A 14,786-nucleotide genomic window follows, 5' to 3' on the forward strand; every position below is an offset into this window, starting at 1 on the left:
ATAATGCAAGTGCATGGGCATCTTCAAGTCTGTGCACACATCCTTAAGATTCCCTGATCATAACCATTATCTTTTCACAGGCTCCACTCTCCAAAGAACAAGGGCTCTAGTGCAGATCAGTGGCAATTAAAACGGGGCCCACCTTGGGGAGGAGCCGTGCGTCTGTGTTGGGAGCACAGCTATTTGACATAGGCAGGGATGAGTGATGGTGGAAAGCTGTTTGCTGCTCCTTGTTGCTGTTCTCATAGATTCACGGACCCCTCCGTGGGGCACTAGCCCACTTCCTATGGAAATGCCGTCATATTAGATCTTAGGATGTTACCACTGAAAGACCCTGAGACAAAATCCAGCCAAATCCTGAGGTCCAGAGACAGAGAGACTTTCCCAAGATGACTTAATTAGTGGCAAAACTGATCGAAAAGGAGGTTATCATCACCTTAGCCGAATGCTTTTTTCTATACTCCAGTAATTTCTATCAGAAAATGTTTTGAAACAGATTAATTCCATTCTGATTTCAGCCTGTTTTCTCTTAAGTAGCATCTATTCTTGTTTTTTCCTAGTACCTTAGAAAATTGTTATGTCTCAGTCGCATAGGTCAGCGATTTAATGTATTTTACCCCCGTCCCAAAGCTGTTAATCTGCAGCATTAAATCTTTGAAGGTGGCTAAGGGATTATTAAAATGTCAGTAAAAATTAAATAATCCTCCCTAAAGACTGAGAAACATGAGTCATTCTCTGGAGGACATTGTGGTTGAAGCCTTTTGTCTGTGGTAGATATCACACATATCATCTTGTGTTTGAAGGGTTTCTCTAGAGAGCTCAGAAAACATGCATGTGATTGTACCAGGGAATGAACAGATCTGCACGCTCCCACCTATAGATGGAGAAACTGAGGTTCAAAAAGATTCAGTGGCTTCTCCCAAGGCATCCGTTAAATGGATAGTGATCTGAGCAAAGGGCTCTGGGCCCCATAAACCCCTCCCTGAATTCTTTATCTCATTCCAGTGTCAGGACACCTTCTACAGTGCCTGCAACCAGATGCAGGGCCATGACATGCTACTGTTTCTGTGTCAGAATGCTCTGAAGGGTTTTTAAAAAATAAACAGGTTAGACCGGGCGCGGTGGCTCACGCCTGTAATCCCAGCACTTTGGGAGGCCGAGGCGGGTGGATCACGAGGTCAAGAGATCGAGACCATCCTGGTCAACATGGTGAAACCCCGTCTCTACTAAAAATACAAAAAATTAGCTGGGCATGGTGGCGCGTGCCTGTAATCCCAGCTACTCAGGAGGCTGAGGCAGGAGAATTGCCTGAACCCAGGAGGCGGAGGTTGCGGTGAGCCGAGATCGCGCCATTGCACTCCAGCCTGGGTAACAAGAGTGAAACTTCATCTCAAAAAATAAAATAAAATAAACAGGTTAAACAAACAAACAAACTGGCCAGGGTTCCATCTCCAGAGCCTGATTCAGAAAGTCTGGGAGAGAGCTGGCCATTTTTTTTTTCTCTGTAGTTGACTGTAATGACTTTCCCTATGTAGAATTTCTTGCCTTTGACATATGTAAGTTGTTATTACTACCCTTTTAAACATCCAGTTTCTTCCAAACAGGGGTCCTGTCAAAGGAAACAGCTAATTCCTCCCCAAAAGGAGGTATCTTAAAGAAGTGTTTTAGCACAATCACCCATTAGTAGGGAATTCTGACCCCTAACAGTGGATCACAATGGTTCTTTCCCAGAAGCTCCCTCACTCATGTGCCACCTCATTTGTAAATGCCACAGGTTGGTTAAAAAAAGAAAAATAAAAAGCCTCTTAGCTGCTAATTTAGATCAATCCTGATCCAACACTCAGCAATGCAGAGAACCAATTTAAGGGAGTACTAATATAGCTGGAAAAATCTCCATTCACGCCTGGGCATTTTCTGCAGAAAATCCAAAGACCCCAAGCTTTGACTCCCTGCCTCTCGGGGCATGCTGGGGCTCAGTGAAGTGTGCTTATCAGCTTTGCTGCAGGATACATCCTATCACTTCACCTTGTGAAGCCTCCTTGACAGGCACGATTATGTTGTCCATCATCTGCTCGTAAGCTCTTTTAATAACTTCTCACGTATAACAGAACACTTCCCACCCATGCATCCTCTCCACCTGGCTTCTTCCAATCTCTTTTTCTCTTGCTGCTAATTCATCCATTAACTTAGGCCCAGTTTCTAGATTACGTTAACTATAATTGATTATAACAGCTCTGGTAACTTGCAGCTGGCTCCGAAAATAGACTGTTTCAGCTTCTACTGTTCTAAACTTAGGGATTTCGCCACGCTGAACTCTTTATCCTTCTGTGGGTATATCTTGAAATTTCAGCATTGTTAACTTCACACATAGTCCCAGCACTTGAAATGCCCTTTCTTCCTGTCACTTTTCCACCTTATTTTTCTACTGACAACTCCTATTTTTCCTTCAGGACTCAATTCAGTTGTTTTCTTCTCTGAGAAAATTCCCTTGACCACCCGTCTCCAACAGTCAACTCTATACATGTTTGTCTTCTGAGAAATGAGAGCCATTTGAGTGTGCGTAAGTGCTGGGAGCCATCCTTTGTATCCCCAGTGCCCGCCATGCAGCAGGAGTCCTTAAGTATTTATTGGATGAATGAATGAATGAATGAATGGGTCCAGTGGTCACACTTAGTTGCCCATATAGAAAACCTGTTGCATGATTGTTGGGTGACTATCCAGCATAGATGTTCCATGCACCAATAAAGATAGAGTTTTGAGTATTACTTGATGAATTAGTTTAGTTACACTTAATCATCCCAAGAGTAGCATCATGCTAAGCCATAGATGCCCAGATGAGCTGCAGCTGTTTAGGTATCTCAGAAGTTGTAACTATAATCTCATCCAACAATGGGGCCCGTTTTATGGGTGTACAGTCAAATAGTGCTCCTTGTTTGGAAGGGCCCTGTGTTTCATTTAATGCTCTCCTCTGGCTTGTGTTGAGTGTCTTAATACTGTTTAAACAAGAAGACCTGCATTTTTATTTTGCACGGGAGCCCGCAATCATGTTGTCACTCCTACCCAGCAGGGCTACAGCCAGCTCAATTGGCAAGTCCTCAGCAGATTTTTGGTGCAGTCATCAGGGTCTCCTGGACTCTGTGACTAATGTTACCTTCTGTGTTTTTTGAATTTCAGAAAACCAAGGGGCTACCAACCCCAAGAGTTGGTATTGTGCCCTTGGGAATGTGCCAGCTTTAGTCATCACCCAATGAAGAACTTTTAAAAGGCACTTAAAACAGAAGTAATTAGGGAGTCTATTTAAAATTAATTGCCAACTGAAAAAGTAATTGCTAATTCCATGGGCCTCCTCATGGCCACTTTCCATTTTATTTCGTATCATCCACAGACATATTTTAAACAGGAAAAAGGAGCCGTTAGTTTAAGCTGTTTCACTATAATGGGATTTTATTTGCCTTCCACAGAGGATGAGAGAAGAATTTTAGGCTAGCCATTTTCTTTCCTTAAGTATGAAAATCATTTTTAAACCATATTCTTTGAAATAACTTTATAATGAGACCTTTGACAAAGTGATTTTCTATGTAAAGCCAGTGTCTTTCTGAAGATGAACTATAATAAAGAATAAAAATATCCAGAAAAATTAGCCTATACAATATGTATCATTTCTGCAATTTCAAGTGGTATGTTGAGAATTGAACTGGCCTGCAAAATAACTTGAGTATTTGATTGCTCTCCAAAATTGATATTAAATAATTATTTCTCATGTACATATTTTTTATAATAGTTTATTTATCACAAACATGCTGTGTGTTTACAAACATGCTATTAACCTACAAAGATAAGCCAAAAAGAAAACAAGTCATTTTAAACCATGGTTACCATTTTGATAGAAATCCCTTCTGGCTCTTTATGTTTTCACAAAAGTAGGCTCATTAACTAGGTATTATTTTGTAACTTGTTGCAAACATATTTCTATGTCCTTATATATTCTTTTTACATTTTTATGTGACATTGCACGTAGTATTCTATATACGTCATATGATTGTGGCATGATGGACTCAAACAGTCTCATTTTTGGAAAATTGTGTAGGTACCAGTTTTTTTCACAAATGCAAACATCTATTTAGCAAAACCTTAGTATATGTATATGAATGTTTCATATACATTTTTAAATAGCAAAATATTAAACATTCCGTAATAAAAGAAAGCACTTCTCCACATTGTCCTTTTTCAAGGTATTTAATTCTTTCAGCACGTGCATTTGCAGTGGACATATGTGTGTCCTGTGTGCATCACCTGCATGTGTTATGTTAGCAGGAACGTATGCTTGCTTTGGTCCCATGTTTGTTTCTTCTGCAGTTCAACATTCATTGCTCTCTATGTGCCAGGCTCTATGCTCCATATTGAGGTTCAGAGATAATAAGACACAGTCCCTTTACCTAAAAGGTACATTAACCTAGTGGGAGAGGGGATATACCTATAACTAATGATAATGCAAAAATAGAGTCAAACATAACATGAAGGGAACACAGAGGAGGAAATAACTGGGAAGATTAAGGAAGCTGCCCCATAGGAGAGAGACTCTTTAAAGGACATGTAAGATTTTTACAAGAGAAAGAGGGAAGAGAACATTCGGAGTAAAGAGCGAAGCACAAGTGCAGGGCTGGGGAAGTAGATATGTGTGGGGCCTTCAGACGGCACTGTGGTAGACGCTACAGGATGGAAGTGGACCTGGAGATGACACTGGAAAACGGGGTTGGGACCAGATTGCAAAGGACTAGAGTGCCATTCTCAAAAGTTTTGCTTCTGTTTATAAGAAGCTGAAAGTCAGTGACTGTTTGAGAAGGTGGGGCAAGCCTGGATCCAGAGTTTTAGAAACTTAACATGGGCTAAGTTCAGACAACAGGATATCAACTCTGCTGCATTTTGCAATTTGGAGTCTCTTACAGTCATCTAGGCAAGAGAGAATGAGAGCCTCACCTGGCCACAAGACATTCAAGAGCTATCTCAGAGGCACAATCAAAACAACCCAGCATTCCAATTTATGTGAGAGAGGAAACTTTGGTGGGGGGGGTGACATGCAGAAAAGTAAACCTCTAAACTACTATGTCTAGTTCAAGTAATTCTTCACCGAGTTGCTAAGCTTCCAGAGTTAGGGATGATGTCTTTGGGCCTCCACTGACTCTCAACTCAATGCCTAGAGTAGTCAGGCAGACAGGGGGCACTTGGCAAGTCCTTATTAAATGGAAGTGTCATAGCCAGTGTCTCCTGCAAGAAAGACAGAAACCTTCCACTTCTCAAAAGAAACAACACTGTCTTAAAAATAAGGCCATAGCAAAGGAATGCAACGATATACTCAAGAACCCAAGCTTTGTTGATCATTTTTCTTCAAAGGATAATTCTTACAGCTTAACTAAGAGTGTGAGTCAATCACCAAGCCTGAAATCTAACCATACTCGTGGTATTCCAAGCACTGATGAATAGGTATTAATAAAGCCAGGAGAAAGTATTGGTTCAAAACCAACTTCTTAGATTGCCTGTGGCATGAGATTGAGAAACTAGCTGCAACAGGACATGAAGGAACCTGAAGAGGGATTGAAATCTTCTAGATCTTGATGAGGACAGTAGATCCATGAAGGTAGACGTTTGTCAGAATGTATTAGGTGGAGCCTTAAAATGTACTAACGTTAGGATATGTAAATTATGACACCTCAATAAAGTTGATACAAAAATTAGAGATTAGAACAATTATGTTTGTTGAAATTGCTTCAAATTATTTGTTCCCCAGATGCCTACTCCTTTTAAGTGTAAATCCCTTTATAAAAACCAGTTTACTGCAACTTAGTGCAACCCACGTTTTTTGTATGCCACCTGTAGACTAGATCCCATGCAGGCAACGGAAGACATTAGGAGTGAATGTCAGAGACAAGAGCCTGCAGAGGAGTCAGGGCCGCCACCAGCATAAGACACCAAACCAGGCAGAACACAGCTCTTGCTGATTCCTTAAAGTTAGGGATTCTGATCTTAGGAGGAGGAGAGAAAATACTTCTTAAAGACCAGGTCAAAAATAGCTGTGTTGGTGACTCTTGCCGTTTGGTTTCAGTGCTGATTTTAACACCTTTAGCAATCTCAGGTTTAAAGCTAAGTTATTCTGGCACATGGTAGGTTAGAGCCCTAGGGATGATCCTATCACTGGGGGTTATTTCTCACTGAAGTGTAAGAACCTGTATAACTGTAAGCCGTATGTGTGAATTCTGAGCATTTAACCGAATGCTGTGAATCTGCTGCATTCAGTTTTCCTTCCATCCTGAAGATTCTAATAGCTCGTCATGAAAATCCACATTCTAATAGCTGTCATGTCCAGCTGAGTGTGGATTTTTTCTTTGTTGATGCTGGCCCACTTAGGCCCAGGTCCAGTGACTTAATGAGCAGTTGCAGGGAGCATTCACTGGAAATAGAAATGAAACCAACTCCCTTTATTTAACTTGGAAAGGAGTCATACTGCTGGAAAATAATCTTAGAACTCAACTGACCTGGGTTCTGCCACTCTAGAAATGCAGACCCAGGGAAAGGAAAGTGACTTGGCTAAGGACACTTGTGTAGTTTGGGCAGACTGTGGCCTAGAAGCAAAGTCCCCTGTCTTCCAGTACTAGACCACATTTCCTTCATTTTAATGAGTTTAAAACTGACTTTTGTGAACAGTCCCATGTCCAAAACTCCAATTTTCCATTTGTCCCATTGCGAGGAACCTGGACTCCATTTAAAAACCTTCCAAGAGACAGAATATAGTTGTCTTTCACTACCCATTCCAGAATTTCACAACCTTCCCTGCTAGGAATTTTTATGTGCTATTTTCTCTCTCCTATCCCACTCCACAAAGTGCCACTATTACTTTCTTTGAGCACATAGAGATTTTAATCATTCTCTTTTTCCTTGATTTCAATTCTATGAAGGCCTGTCTGCGCCATTTGCCACAGATAACATGCAGAAACTTCGCTTGCAATGAAAGTCACACTTCTCTCGGTAGCCCGGCATTTCAGCATTTACAGAAGCCAAGTATCTCCATCCTCATTAAATTAGGCTCGACTTGGAGAAAAGAATTACATAGATAAAAACATAGAGGCAAAATGATGGATTCATGTTACACCTTAATGTAACGCATCATGACATGCAGTAGGAGCAGTAGGCCAGTTAGCAAGCAAGTCGTCTGCTTGGGTTCATCGTTTCTGCTGTGTCTGTAGAAAGGGATAGCAATTTGAAGGATGGCATTTATCAAACCCCTTTGGGTAAAAAGTGTCCACTTTAGTAACATGACCTGCATTCATTTAACAGAGATGGCACCCCATCGCCCAGGAACATGGCAAAGACCCAGATGCTACCCCAAAAAATACTGTTTCCAAATTGGCAGTTATGCTTCTGACTTTATTTCTAAAAATTATTGAAATCCATTGCAATTGTGTCTAAACTGGAGTTTAAATATGCTCCAAAAAATATATCCTGCTCTTTTCTTGAGAGCTAGCAAATCCTAAGCAATGCCATTTAGCAGGTTTTCTGGCCTGGGTCTCTCCCACCCCTTTCTGGTCTTGCTTCCGTATCAGTCTGATTGGTAAGAGAAAGGAGAGAGGAACAATAAATCTTCCAGTTTCTCCTGAGGTGAATGCCCAAGATATTGTCAGAAGCAAAATGTATGAGGAGTGTGGGTCAGCAACTTGGGGAGGAAGGGATGGTTTTCTGCTATGGTAAAGCAGAAAAACCCTGTCATGGAGTTTGAATTAACAGAATCTGCCCGGAGGGGAGCCATGTTCTTTGTGTGGCTGATTAATGTCAGTCCTGTAAACGCAGCACTCCAACAACAGGGCTAGTCAGCTGAGCAGGAGACTTGGAGAACCCAGAATCTCCTGCCTAGGGGATCAAAACCCAGCTGAGTGCCTCTAAACAGGGCTGAAGAGAAAGCTGCAGGCCTAGAACAGAGGTGATACAATTAGATTCCAGCTGTCTGTCCCAGTGAAGGAAACACAGGCAGCTATTAAAAGCATCTTCCCTTCTGGCCTTGCTGCTGCAGAGAGCGGCAGTGTGCAAATCCAGCCCCTATCTCTCCTCACTCAGCTATTCACAGCACCATGGCTTTCAGAACAGTGTGTCGAAATTGCCTTCTTCCCTAACTCATCTTCAGGCCCGAACAGAAAAATTTTCCAAGCAGAGATCTCCTGAAATCCCTAAGGGGATCGGACAAAGAGCTCAGGGAAAACAGGACTTTGTATGTTGTTCTTCATGCCTACCTAAAAATGCAGGTTGCACCAGACAAGTCCTTGGTGAATGCATCAGTGGAATGGATTTTGTAGCTCCCAGCACATGCACTAATGAAAGCCCCTGCATGAATTTCCTGCCTGCTCTTTCTTGTTGGCGAGAGCACTGTACCATATGCTGGGGGTGGATGTTAATTCTGTAGGGAATGTGTGTGATTTGAAAACCTGTGTGGTGTATTTATGTCAATCGCTGATGTGTTTCCATAAATGCATTTTTGTGACTTTGAGAGGCATCCTGAGACCACTGAATCAGTCAAGCCAGCTTCCAGGGCATACGACCTATTCTGACACCCAGACAGGGCTATCGTTTTCCAGGTGCAAGCTTGATCACCTATACAACCCTCTGTGTATTCACCTCAGGAATTTATGTTAAAGAATTTAATCTTGCAGCCACTCGAGAAGTAGCCAGAAAGCATCCCTAAATGTCTACTCTGGAGCCTCATTTCAAGGAGGCAGCAAGAGAAGAGGAAAGCCTTCTTATTTTTAATCCCAGCATCAGTAAAATCACAGGTTGATGTTTATATATCACAGGGCCGTTGTTTTGGAAAAAAAAAAAAGTAAATGATGAAACTTTGGAAAAAAATGGACTCTCTGGAATGGAACCAAGAACAGGCTCTAGCGTTGACCTTTTGGTTAAAGCCACATAATGCAATTTATGTCATCCCTCCAGATATATGATTTTATTGGTTTGCTGGGAATTTGGGCTTAAGGGAAATTGTACATTGGGAAAGTAAAATGTTTAGCTCTTATTATTGCCAAATGAGGTGTTATAATAAGAAAAAGAATAAAAACATGACTAGGCCCACCCCTCTAAGAGCTTATATTCTAAGGTTCCGTGATTCTCAAAAGACATTTTCAGATGGTTGTCATATCTAAAGACCTCTGACTAATGACTGTCTTCATTAAGAGTATTTAGGGTCAGAATGGTGCTTGTTCAGCCTACAAAGCTGTTACAATTTACTTCTTATAAATCCTAACAGCTAAAGTGAACTTGAGGTTTATAAACTGTTTTGAAGTGCTGAGATCCTCTAATGATACCAGTTAAATCAATATTCAGAACCAGAAGTCAGTCCAACTGTTATTCAATAATTCATTGGTTATTGATGGGCATTTCCTAGTTTATATGTTTCAGCTTTATTTCATAATAACATAAAATGGTATTTTGGCCACTAAGTACATTTTTTGAAATCATAGGGCAGGAGGGCACCCTCTGACTAGATCCTCTCCCTTCCTCGATGGAGTGCTCCAGGCTCACTGACCCTTGGATTTCATTTTTCCCTCTATAATCCCTCGTGACCTCATTCATTCTCATGGCTTTGTGTGGTATCTGTACACCAACGACACTCAAGTTTATAGCTCCAGCTTGGCCCTCTCCTCTGAACTGCAGCCTTCTCTATGTAACTTCCTACTTGACATCTGCACTTGAATATCAGATGCACATCTCATAGTTAATCTGTCCAGAAAAACCTAGTCTTTCTGCAGCCCTCCCCATCTCAGCTAATGACAACCCCTCATTCCAGTTGCCCAGGCCAAAGCCTAAGGGTCATTCTGGAAGCCTCTGTTTCTCTCACATCCTATGTCCTGCCAGCTCCACATAAAAAACACTCTCGCCACCTCCAAGTTCAGAATGCAACCAGGACCCCCTCATGTCTCACCACCTGGGTAATTAGAACAGATGGAGAACCTGACTCCTTCTCACCACTTCCGACACCATCTGCCTTGTTCAGGCCACCACAATCACGTACTTGTCTTGCTGTAGGAGGCTGCTGACTGGTCTCCCTCCTTCCTCTCTGGTTACCCTTCCATCTGTTCACGAGCAGAAGCCAGAGGGACACTGTTAAAATCTACGTCACACCTTATGACTCCCATCTTACAACCCACAGGTGGCTTCCACCTCACCACCACTACAGCCTCACTGTAATGTAAAATCTCAAGAAATGTTGGACTTGTCCATTGCTAGACCCTCCAGCCCCTAGAAAGTGCCTGGTAGAGTCTAAATAAACCAGCGTTGACATAATCACTTGGTTCTGGTTGGTTTCTATTTGTCTTTCTGTGCCACATCTTTACCCCTGATTTGTGAGGAGCCTGTAGTATATTAGGACTATCCAACTATTTCTGATATCTGTTTCCAGTATTTTCCCAGTTTCTTTGCCTTTTAATTGCATTTTTTCCCACAAACTAAAATTTACATTTTTGTAAGAGCACAGCTGTTTCTGCCGTAACTATTTTTCTTGTTGTGACTCTTCCAAGGTCTGGAAAGCCGTAACATTCCAGTGCAGATCATCTAGCCATGTTCTTTCCCACTCATGTTCCTGTGTCTTTCCCACAGGCATCAATAGGAAGGTAGTGTACTCCCTGGCAGACTCAGCTGGTGGGGTCTTCTCCATTGACAGCTCATCTGGCATCATCATCCTGGAGCAGCTGCTGGACCGAGAGCAGCAGTCTTCTTACAACATCAGCGTGCGGGCCACCGACCAGAGTCCCGGACAGTCCCTGTCGTCTCTCACTACTGTCACCATCACCGTCCTGGACATTAATGACAACCCCCCTGTGTTTGAGAGGAGGGACTACCTAGTGACGGTGCCTGAGGACACCTCGCCTGGCACCCAAGTCCTAGCCGTTTTTGCCACCAGCAAAGATATCGGCACAAATGCTGAGATTACTTATCTCATCCGGTCTGGGAATGAACAAGGGAAATTTAAGATCCACCCCAAGACAGGTGGGTAAATAGCACCGTACTTAGAATGCAGAGCTTTAGCTGGGCATGGTGGCTCACGCCTGTAAACCTCGCACTTTGGGAGGCGACTCAGGAGGATCCAGTGAGTCCAGGAGTTCAGGGCTAGCCTGGACAACAGAGTGAGACTCTGTTTCTACAAAACTTTTGAAAAAAATTAGCCAAGCATGGTGGCACGCACCTGTGGTCCCTGCTACTTGGGATGCTGAGGTGAGAGAATTACTTGAGCCCAGCAATTAGAGACTGTAGTGAGCCACATTCCTGCCATTGCACTGCAGCCTGGGCAACAGAGCAAAACCTTATTTCAAAAAAAAAAAAAAATTCAGGGTTTCACTATATTCTGCTTCTCCTCCTAATACTCTGGCAACCCTTCCTAGTGGACCTTTTTCCTCCTCTTACCTCCTTCACAGAAGAAACAAATCTGGTAGCAGGGCCCATATGCAGACCCCAGAGTGCCCTCCAGCTTCTAAGGATGGCTCCTGCTAAATTGTAAGCTCCTTGCTCTGTGCTTACTTAGCAAATATCTGACCCCAAGGTTGGCTCCAGGATTTCTAGATGGGAGGGCTCAGGGGCAGCAAAGTGGTTTCTCAATGGGGAAAGGAAATAGTATTTGTATTCTAAGAACAAGAGTTTGTTTATCTCTCTTTTCTGTTTGATGTTATGGGTTTTTACCTAAGTCATATGTGCACATGTTGGAAAATGCTCCTGGGGATGAGCCTCCATGTACAACTGTCCACACCGGGACTACCCCTCTCTCATCACCTGCCGAGGCAGACATTGATAAGTGATCTTCATGGTGATATGCAGCCTTCTCAATCCAGCACCCCAAGTAGAATCCATCAGTGAGCTGGAACTGGTGCTCTGTTTGAACCCAGTTCACAATTCCTGGTCAGAACACTGTCATTTCTCACCACACCCTTTTCCAACTCTGGGGAGAGTGTAACATCACCCAGGGGGAAAAGGGTGCTTCAAAATAAAGCAAAAGAACTAGAGAGAACCGTGGGGTTTTCTCTTCACCAGAGAGTTAAAAAGTATTAGAGGTGCTTCAGGCAAATAAAGATGGTTCTAGACAACAGGCTTGGATTTTTTTAAAGATTAAACATACTCATCCTGGTATTTTCAGAGAGTGTCTAGATTCCTATTCCAAAGTCCTTTTGTGGATATTCTCACTTATTTCCCAATTCGCCTATGAAGAGTCAAGGCAGTTCCCATTTGCAGATAACAAAGGTGAGTCTCTCACCTTCCAGCCTTTGAACGTAGTTCCCTCATCACTGAAGGAGTATGCACCTGTTGAGCAAGGTGGCAAAGAAGGTCCATTTTCCTTTGGATAATCCAATAAATATAAATAAGAAATCATCATAATTAACAATGTGTTTTTCTCATGGAAAATATGTCAGGCTCTTATTAAGTCAAAACAGAACTTCAGAGTGGTAAATAATGACTGCAATGTCCACTGTTAATAAATGGTTTATCCAGCATCTGAACTCAGATCCTTCTGCCTCTGGAATGCATATTCTGATGTAATATAATACTAATACTGCTATACCGTAGGGATTCCAAAAATAGAAGAAATATAGTCCTAACCCTTAAGTATTGTATTGGAAGGTGAAAATATTGATGGAGAAATTGCATCACATCTTGTCCTGGCAGTAACTGTTTATGAAAGTCATTATCTCAAATAAAATGTATGAGGATTTCCTCATTTAAATATGTGTTGGCCCTAACCTGTCTAGTTATGGCCACTGTATATAAACACCGTGGTGAAATGGCTAAGTGCTATTTAAATTTAGCACTGGTTAGCAAGACTGGGATGCAAAATAAGCACTAGAGGTGGTAAGTGCTAAGATAACTTAATTATGGGGAGAAAGAGGCTCTTGTTACAGGTATGATTTCTGTGTTCTGCCTTAAGTAGAAGGAGCCTATTGGCAGTCTTAGCGACTAGAGAAGTTGTCTGTCTGGAAATGTAAATGGGCATGACCTTCTCGCCAGTCCTAATGATTGTTTACTGGATGGGAGGAAAGTAGATGCCCTTGAGAAGTGTTCTGCAGGCAATACAATGACTGCAGAATGCAGGATTGCGTTACCTCCCCAGAAAGGGCTGGGATGGGAGGGCTATAGCACCAACACCCAGCTAGCTGCTTTCACGTGTTCTACTTACTTAAGCCATTCTGTGACATGGACATTATCGTCTGTAGTTGTGGGCACTAAACTCAATATGTGGTTGCCGGGCTGTCTGATTTCCAGGTAGTTCCTTTTCTATTCTCTATATCTTGAGATTTCTGAGATCTTTGCCCTCGTTGTGCCGTAATTGTTTTAGGTAAGTGTATTTTAACATGGCAAGGCATCTTTGCAGTTAATTCAATTCAGTGAAGTCTGCAAGTATTTACTTGCTGACAAGAATGGGGTCATACCATCACATCCAACGTCTCAGCTCATTCGTGGTCTTCCTGTGTCCACCCGAGGAATCAGAAGACATGTGTCAGGGATGCTTGTTTCTGTTTCCTGCTCGTTAGTTGTGTGAGGGTAAAGATGCCAGAGATTTTCAAGCTGCTGAGAGATGTTCATAAACTGTTACAGAAACATGTCAAGACTTTTCATTTCCTCAGTGTTATGTTTGATGGATAGCTGTGCTTTCACTGACAGCATTAATCAGACTTCTGGAATACTTTCAGTAAGGCATTAAATAAACAAATCCCTGAATATCTAAAATTCTTGGCTGGAGAGGATGTTATAAATATTACCATGATTATAGAATTGCTGACCAGTGTTTTTTCCTATCAAATATAAAGCTCCCCACTTTTCTTCAAAGGTGGTATTTCTGTCTCTGAAGTCCTGGACTATGAATTATGCAAAAGGTTTTACCTGGTAGTGGAAGCCAAAGATGGGGGCACCCCAGCTCTCAGTGCTGTGGCCACGGTCAACATCAACCTCACGGATGTTAACGACAACCCTCCCAAGTTCAGCCAAGACGTCTACAGTGCGGTTATCAGCGAAGATGCCTTGGTGGGAGACTCTGTCATTTTGGTAGGTACCTGGGGTTGGGGATGGTTCTAGATGTCTGGGACTAGCCATCCGCAATAAAGTGAAGAGGAAAGCAAAGTCTATCTTGGATTTTCTTCACACTTCCCCCTTTCAGTCTCCATTTGTCCCCAAGAATAGGAGCCATCTTTCTATGGCTCCTTCTGTAATTTGTATATTAGCACGAGTCTGATAGATTAATTTATATCGAGGTATAAGTGATTGATAATCACTTATTTCCCAGGATCATATCTTTTTTGAGAAAATGAAACAGACCGTGGGACTACTTTTTAATGATGGCCCCGTACTTAGATGTGAACTTAGATGACAGTTTATTAGGTGGCTACGAGGAATACATTCTTTTTTCCTTTTTTTTGGGATCTGTTGCACAGCATGATGAATATAGTTAATAGTGGTGTACTGTACATCTCCAAATGGCTAAGAGTAAGTTTCAGATGTTCTTACCACAAAAAATGCTAGGTATTTGAGATGATTGATATGTTAATTAGATGATTTAATTATTACACATTGTGTTCATAAATCGTAACATCACTTTGTACCCCATAAATATATGCAACTATGATTTGTCAATTTATGTTTTAAAATTATTAGATTGCTGAAGATAGAATAAAATCCCCGTCCCTTTTCACCCTACACACACACACACACACGCAGAGTTGGGCAGCTACAATTGGGAGCAAATCTAAGACTGATTGGCCACTCTTAAAGGA

At 42.0% G+C, this 14,786-nt stretch overlaps 1 protein-coding gene across 2 annotated transcripts in view; it reads left to right on the top strand.

Moving 5' to 3' along the window:
- FAT3 (FAT atypical cadherin 3) overlaps positions 1 to 14,786 on the top strand; it is a 532,147-nt gene that overhangs the window by 450,294 nt on the left and 67,067 nt on the right. For both annotated transcript variants that reach the window (XM_064365390.1, XM_064365391.1), the window contains exons 13-14: positions 10,633 to 11,022; positions 13,847 to 14,061. In XM_064365390.1, coding sequence (XP_064221460.1) covers positions 10,633 to 11,022; positions 13,847 to 14,061 — 605 coding nt within the window. The remainder of the gene's footprint in view (positions 1 to 10,632; positions 11,023 to 13,846; positions 14,062 to 14,786) is intronic.

Source organism: Aotus nancymaae, unplaced genomic scaffold, assembly GCF_030222135.1.
Source record: "Aotus nancymaae isolate 86718 unplaced genomic scaffold, 86718_ANA_hifiasm-v0.15.2.pri h1tg000059l, whole genome shotgun sequence".
Classification (NCBI taxonomy): domain Eukaryota; kingdom Metazoa; phylum Chordata; class Mammalia; order Primates; family Aotidae; genus Aotus; species Aotus nancymaae.